The following is a 7,500-nucleotide window of genomic DNA, read 5'->3' as shown; positions in this document are numbered from 1 at the left end:
TGATAGATTAATAAATTGATTGATTTTCATCTCATTTCTAATAATATAGATTAGTCTATATCACTCTAAAGTACTTCACATTGTATATATGAACTCTTCAAATGGACTGAGATAAATGAAATAAAAACTCTAACTTTCTTATCTCTCTTCCTCTGTCCCTCTTCTTCCCCTTCCCCCTAACCTTCCCCTCCTTCTCCCTCCTTTCTCCTTCACCCTTACCCTCCCACTCTCTCCTTTCCCCTCCCTCTCCCCCCTTCCCCCTCCTAACCTTCCCTCCCTCCCTCCTTACCCCTTCACCCTTTCCTCTCCCTCCCCCTCCTCCTTCCCAACCTTCCCTCCCTCTCCCTCTCTTCCTCCCTCCCTCCCTCTCCTTCCCTCCCCTCTTTACCCCTTCACCCTTTTTCTCTCCCTCCCCCTCCTCCTTCCTAACCTTCCCTCCCTCCCTTCCTCCCTCCCTCTCCCTCCCTCCCTCCCTCCTCCTCAACAGGGTGGCACACTCATCCAATACGAAGACAAACTGCGCCTTCTAGAAATAGCCCAAGTTCCCAAAGAGCACGTGGACGATTTCAAATCCGTGAAGACCTTCAAGATCTTCAACACCAACAACCTGTGGATCAAACTGGACGGTTAGATAACGATACGCGACTGCTCTTTTTTTTCTTCTTTTTTATATTATTTTTTTGGCTCTTTTGTTGTTTTTTGGCGTGAAAGTGCGCTTTTGTTTCTTTGCGCATAGGACTGCGTTTTTTTTTTGTTTTTTTTTGGCGCGTGAAAATGCGCTTTTGTTTCTTTTTGTGTTTGAAAACCTGTGGACGGTTAGACAAGTGTATGTAGATTAGCTGTCTCTCTCCCTCTCTCTCTCTCTCTCTCTCTCTCTCTCTCTCTCTCTCTCTCTCTCTCTCTCTCTCTCTCTCTCTCTCTCTCTCTCTCTTTCTTTTACATGCTTTTTTTAAAGGTTTGTTTTCTGACTTTTAAAGGAGAGACGGAATAGACAGGTTAATTTGAATAAAACGGATGGAGAATGGATGGCTGATTGATGATAAGCTGATAAGGTTAAGATAGGTAGATACAGGAAGTCAAAGTGGAGGAATATGAAGGTAGATAGGGAGTGAGATATCAGTCGATGTAAATGTATATATATATATATATATATATATATATATATATATATATATATATATATGTGTGTGTGTGTGTGTGTGTGTGTGTGTGTGTGTGTGTGTGTGTGTGTGTGTGTGTGTGTGTGTGTGTAATGTTTGTCTATATCCGTCTATATTCATATCTATCCATATATTTATGAGAGATTATCTATGATTCATAATCTAAAAAAAAGAAGAAAAAAAAGTCAGTAAATGCTTTAAAGAAAACGAACCATTATCATGCCTTTGAAGGGTAACCAAAGAAAAAAAATATAGTCATATTTATTTGTGAATTTGCATGTGTATTTTATTTTGCAAAAATATTGCAAAATATGGCTTGGCATTGTCACACACACACACAAACACTCACACACGCACACACACAAACACACACACACACACACACACACACACACACACACACACACACACACACACGCACACACACACACACACACGCACACACAGACACACACACATACACGCACACACACGCACACTCACACACACACACACACACACACAAACACACACACACACACACACACACACACACAAACACACACTCCTCTCTGTCCTATTGGTTGAACAATTCCATGATTTCTTTTATCTTTTTTGTATATCATCTTGACAAACAGGTTTCCTCAGACATGCAAGGTCATGAAGTTAGGTGTCTGAGGTAATGCAACTCTTGTCATGCATATGTATGCAAATATCTTAAAGAAAAAAACATTAATATTTAACATGTGTACGTGAAAACCTGTTTTTATGAACGCTTTTATGAAAATAATCCAAAAAGGTAAGGAGATGTATTAACCGGAATGGGTATTAAAATGATTTCGGTATTTTGGTGGCAACCGAAAGATTTTAGGAAAAGATTAATGTCTTTGATTTGTTTCAGGTTGATCGATCATAATGGAATTGCACCAGACGATGATCGGATAGAAAGATCTTGAATCGGTTGTGAATTATATATATATATATATATATATATATATATATTATATAATATATATTACACAACATCAAATTTTTTTTTATATTTCAATATACATAAGATATTCATACAAAAACATTGATATATATATATATACATATACATACATACATACATACATATATTAACACATACATACATACACACACACACACACACACACACACACACACCTACACCCCCACACCCACACCCGCCCACCCACTATCCCCCCACACCCCAATCTACATCAAAAAAACAAAAAACAAAAATAAAACAAAAGAAGACAAAACTCCGCCATCTTTTCCCTCCAGCAATGGCGCGCATTCTGGCCGAAGGAACAATGGACATGGAAGTCATAGTTAACAACAAAACCCTAAAAAATGGGCGGAATATAATCCAACTCGAGCAAGCAGTGGGCGCCGCTATCAAGTGCTTCAATGGAGCTTTAGGTGAGAGACAGTAGCTTTGTAATGCTTGTTGTTTAGATCTTTTAGTTGCGGTGTTTTTGTTGAGGTTAAGAGAGAGAAAATTTAGGTGAGGTGTTTTGGCCGAAGAATTTTTTTGCGGTTTCGTGTTTTTTATTTTTATTTTTGAAGATGATGAGTTAATTGTTTTCTTTCTTTGTTGATTTTGTTATCGTTTTTTTATTGTTTATTTAGATTTTTAATTTATTAATTTTTTCATAATGGCTATCTTTATTATTTTGTTGTAAATGATCATTTTCATCATTGTAACTATTTTGTATCTTTTTTCATTTATACAATTTATTTCATCATCATCATTCGTATCTTTTTTTTTCATCTTGTAACTTTTATTAATAATTTTAGATTATCTTTGTTATTATCATAATTACTTTATAAATCATCTTCCATAATTTTATCATCTCCTTCGCCATCTAATTTTCTTTTAGTTTCCTTTAGATTATTCATTTTCATCTCATCATTTCTAATAATATAATAGTTTCTAATGGTAACAATTTCTATTCATAACAATTTCTAATAATAACAATTTCTAATCATAAAAATTCTTATTAATGAAGATTTATAATTATAATTTTTAATAATAACAATTGCTAATGATAAATTCCAACAATAAAAATAACAATTTCCCATACCAATAAAAATTATCTAAGAAATAGACATTTTTCGATAATGAACAATTTCTAATAATAACAATTTCTAACAATAACAATTTCTAACAATAACAATTTCTAATAATAACAATTTCTAATAATAACAATTTCTGACAATAACAATTTCTAATAATAACAATTTCTGATAATAACAATTTCTAATAATAACAATTTCTAATATTAACAATTTCCAACAATAACAATTTCTAATAATAACAATTTCTGATATTAACAATTTCTAATAATAACAATTTCTAATAATAACTATTTCTAACAGTAACAATTTCCAACAATAACAATTTCTAATAATAACAATTTCTGATATTAACAATTTCCAACAATAACAATATCTAATAATAACTATTTCTAACAGTAACAATTTCCAACAATAACAATTTCTAATAATAACAATTTCTGATATTAACAATTTCTAACAGTAACTATTTCTAACAGTAACAATTTCTAACAATAACAATTTCTAATAATAACAATTTCTAATAATAACAATTTCTGATATTAACAATTTCTAATAATAACTATTTCTAACAGTAACAATTTCCAACAATAACAATTTCTAACAGTAACAATTTCTAACAATAACAATTTCTAACAATAACAATTTCTAATAATAACAATTTCTAACATTAACAATTTCTAATGGTAACAATTTCTATTCATAACAATTTCTAATAATAACAATTTCTGGTAATAACAATTTCTAATAATAACAATTTCTAATAATAACAATTTCTAATCATAAAAATTCTTATTAATGAAGATTTATAATTATAATTTTTAATAATAACAATTGCTAATGATAAATTCCAACAATAAAAATAACAATTTCCAACAATAACAATTTCTAATAATAACAATTTCTGATATTAACAATTTCTAATGGTAACAATTTCTATTCATAACAATTTCTAATAATAACAGTTGCTGGTAATTACAATTTCTATTCATAATAATCTCTAATAATAACAATTTCTATTCATAAAAATTCTTATTAATGAAAATTTCTAATTATAATTTTTAATAATAATTGCAAATGATAACAAATTCCAATAATAAATATAACAATTTCCAACAATAACAATTTCTAATAATAACAATTTCTGATATTAACAATTTCTAACAGTAACAATTTCCAACAATAACAATTTCTAATAATAACAATTTCTGATATTAACAATTTCTAATATTAACAATTTCTAACAGTAACAATTTCCAACAATAACAATTTCTAATAATAACAATTTCTGATATTAACAATTTCTAACAGTAACAATTTCCAACAATAACAATTTCTAATAATAACAATTTCTGATATTAACAATTTCTAACAATAACAATTTCTAATAATAACAATTTCTAATAATAACAATTTCTGATATTAACAATTTCTAACAGTAACAATTTCCAACAATAACAATTTCTAATAATAACAATTTCTGATATTAACAATTTCTAATGGTAACAATTTCTATTCATAACAATTTCTAATAATAACAATTTCCAACAATAACAATTTCTAATAATAACAATTTCTGATATTAACAATTTCTATTCATAAAAATTCTTATTAATGAAAATTTCTAATTATAATTTTTAATAATAACAATTTCTAATAATAACAATTTCTAATCATAAAAATTCTTATTAATGAAGATTTATAATTATAATTTTTGGGTGTCGGTGGGTTTGGGTGGGTGTGGGTGGGTTTTGGTGGGTGGGTATCAGTAGATGGGTTTGGGTAGGTGTGGGTGGGTATGGGCGGGTTTTGGTGGGTGTGGGTTGGGTTTGGGTGGGTGTGGGTGGATGTGGGTTGGGTGGGTTTTGGTGGGTATGGGTATCAGTAGATGGGTATGGGTCCAGGTTTGGGTGGGTATGGGTGGGTTTTGGTGGGCGGGTATCAGTAGGTGGGTATGAATGGGTTGGCATGTGGGTATAGGTGGGTGGGTTTGTGGGTATGAGTGGGTATGAGTAGGTGGGTAGGTATGGATGTGTATAGACGGTGGGTGTGGGTGGGTATGGGTATGTATGGGTGAGTATAGCAGACGGGTATAGTTGAGTATAGGTGAGTATGAGTGGGTTTCGGTGGGTATGTATTTCTGGATATTTGAACATGGGTGGGCGGTTTGGGAATTGTTATGTGAGTGTGTGGGTGGGTGGGTGGGTAGGTGGGGGGGGGGGGAGGAGGGCGTTTCTATGAGTGTGTATGGTGGAGGGGGAGGGGGAGGGGGAGGGGGAGTTTCTTACGTAATTCCTAAGAATTAAAATACACCTTTGTAAGATTACACAAGTCTGATACAGGTTTATTATTGTTATTTTTGTTATTATCATTATTATTCTGATCCATCATCACCATTACTATCACTCTTCTACCATCACTTCCCCAACCCATCACCTCCATCCCACTCCTCTCGTCCTCACCGTCCTCCATCATCCATCACCACCACCATCACCACCATCCTCCTCCTCCTTTTCCCCCATCCCCCTCCTCGCCACCATCACCCCCTACCTCCTCCCCCTCCTCACCACCATCACCCCCCCACCTCTTCCCCCTCCCCCTCCTCACCACTACCCCCCCAACATCACCCCCTCCCCCTACCTCCTCCTTACCACACCCCCCTCATCCCCTCACCCCTCCCCCCCTCCTCTACACCCCCCTCACCTTCCTCCACCCCCTCCCCCCTCCCCCTACCTCGCCCTCCTCCCCCCCTTCTCACCTCCCCCTCCTCCCTCACCCCCCCTAAACCGCCATATCTGCCGCAGGATTTCCTGAGAAGATTCGCCTCCATTCCCGACCTGCTGGAGCTCGATCACTTGTCTGTCTCTGGCGACGTGACCTTCGGGAGGCGCGTGGTGCTCAAGGTACGTGTGTGGGCGGGGTGGGTGGGGTGTCTGTGTGTGGGGGTAGGGGGGGTATGTATGGGGGGAGGGGGTGGGGTCTGTGTGTGTGGGTGTGGGGTGGGGGGGTGTCTGTGTGTGTGTGGGGTGTTGAGGGTACGTGCGTGCGTGTGTGTGTGGGGGGGGGGGGGGGGGGGGTTGTTTGTGTGTGGGGGGTGGGGGGGGGGGGTTGTGGGTGGGTGGGTGGTTGGGAGTGGGGGGTGTCTGTGTGTGTGTGGGAGGGGAGGGGGTGTGTGTTTGTGTGTATGCGGGCGTGTGGTGCTGAAGGTACATGCGTGCGTGTATCCGGGCGCATGGTGTTGAAAGTACGTGCGTGCATGTGTTAGTCTGATTTCATGGCTTTTGAGAACTTTTGAGTAAATATGCTTTACATGGATTTGCTTAGACTCTGGATGTATTTGGATGTATTTGACCTAATTTTATGGTATGGTTTATAGTATCAGGTAAATATGTTTTTTTTTTCAAATACGTTCTGGAGGCTCTAGGGTAGTATAGATCTATATATGATCGTATAATTTAACTCGTATTATTAATCTAAGTATTAAAGCTCAAAATCAACATAGATCTATATAAACTTGGTTAATTGGTTGACGTACAGTCTTGTTTGTGTAGGAATTATATATATATATATATATATATATATATATATATATATATATATATATATATGTATATGTATATATAAATATTTTTTTCTATTTCTTTTTTTTCTTCTTTCTTTCTTTTCTTTTTTCTTCTTTCTTTATTTTTTTTCCTTTTTCTTTTCTTTTCTTTTCTTTATTTTTTCTTTTTTCATCGTCTTTCTTTTCTTTTTTCTTTCTCTTTATCTTTTTTCTTTTCTTTTCTTTCTTCTTCCTTTTCTTCTTCTTTCCTTCCTATTTTCCTTTCTTTTCCCTTCTTCTTTCCTTTCCTTCTTTCTCTCTTCCCCTCCTCCTTTTATCTCAAAACCATCTAAAAAAGATAAACATCTCCTTTCAGGGAACAGTCATCATCATAGCGAACCACGGAGACCGCATAGACATTCCTTCAGGGTCAGTCTTGGAAAACAAAATCATTTCAGGAAACTTGCGTATCCTCGACCACTGACTGAAGAATTGTATGGGGGGGGGGAAAGTGGAATAAATATGGACGTATTTTGCTTTTTTGTGTTTTTTTATTATTTTCTTGGGGATGTGGGGAGGAGGGGATGGGGTGGGATGGGAGGGGGTAGGGGGGAGGGAGGGGAGAGGGTGGGAGGGAGGGGGTGGGGAGAGGAACGGACTGAGAGACATACATACATAGATAGATAGATATTTAGGTAGGTAGATAGATATTTAGATAGATAGAAGGATAGATAG

General features: G+C 35.7%; 1 protein-coding gene across 1 annotated transcript in view; it reads left to right on the top strand.

Annotated features, from left to right (window-relative positions):
- Positions 1–7,305, top strand: part of UGP (UDP-glucose pyrophosphorylase) — a 24,724-nt gene extending 17,419 nt beyond the window's left edge. Inside the window, exons 8-12 of the mRNA XM_086541466.1 lie at positions 488–626; positions 2,430–2,577; positions 5,129–5,198; positions 6,029–6,127; positions 7,142–7,305. Coding sequence (XP_086397592.1) covers positions 488–626; positions 2,430–2,577; positions 5,129–5,198; positions 6,029–6,127; positions 7,142–7,249 — 564 coding nt within the window. The 3' untranslated portion in view covers positions 7,250–7,305. The remainder of the gene's footprint in view (positions 1–487; positions 627–2,429; positions 2,578–5,128; positions 5,199–6,028; positions 6,128–7,141) is intronic.
- Positions 7,306–7,500: the final 195 nt, after the last annotated feature.

The sequence above is a fragment of the Penaeus japonicus genome, unplaced genomic scaffold (genome assembly GCF_977035675.1).
Source record: "Penaeus japonicus unplaced genomic scaffold, GWHDUDI00000001_assembly GWHDUDI00000011, whole genome shotgun sequence".
NCBI lineage: Eukaryota > Metazoa > Arthropoda > Malacostraca > Decapoda > Penaeidae > Penaeus > Penaeus japonicus.
The sequence above is the reverse complement of the archived record's forward strand: the minus strand, read 5'-3'. Positions and strand labels throughout refer to the sequence as shown.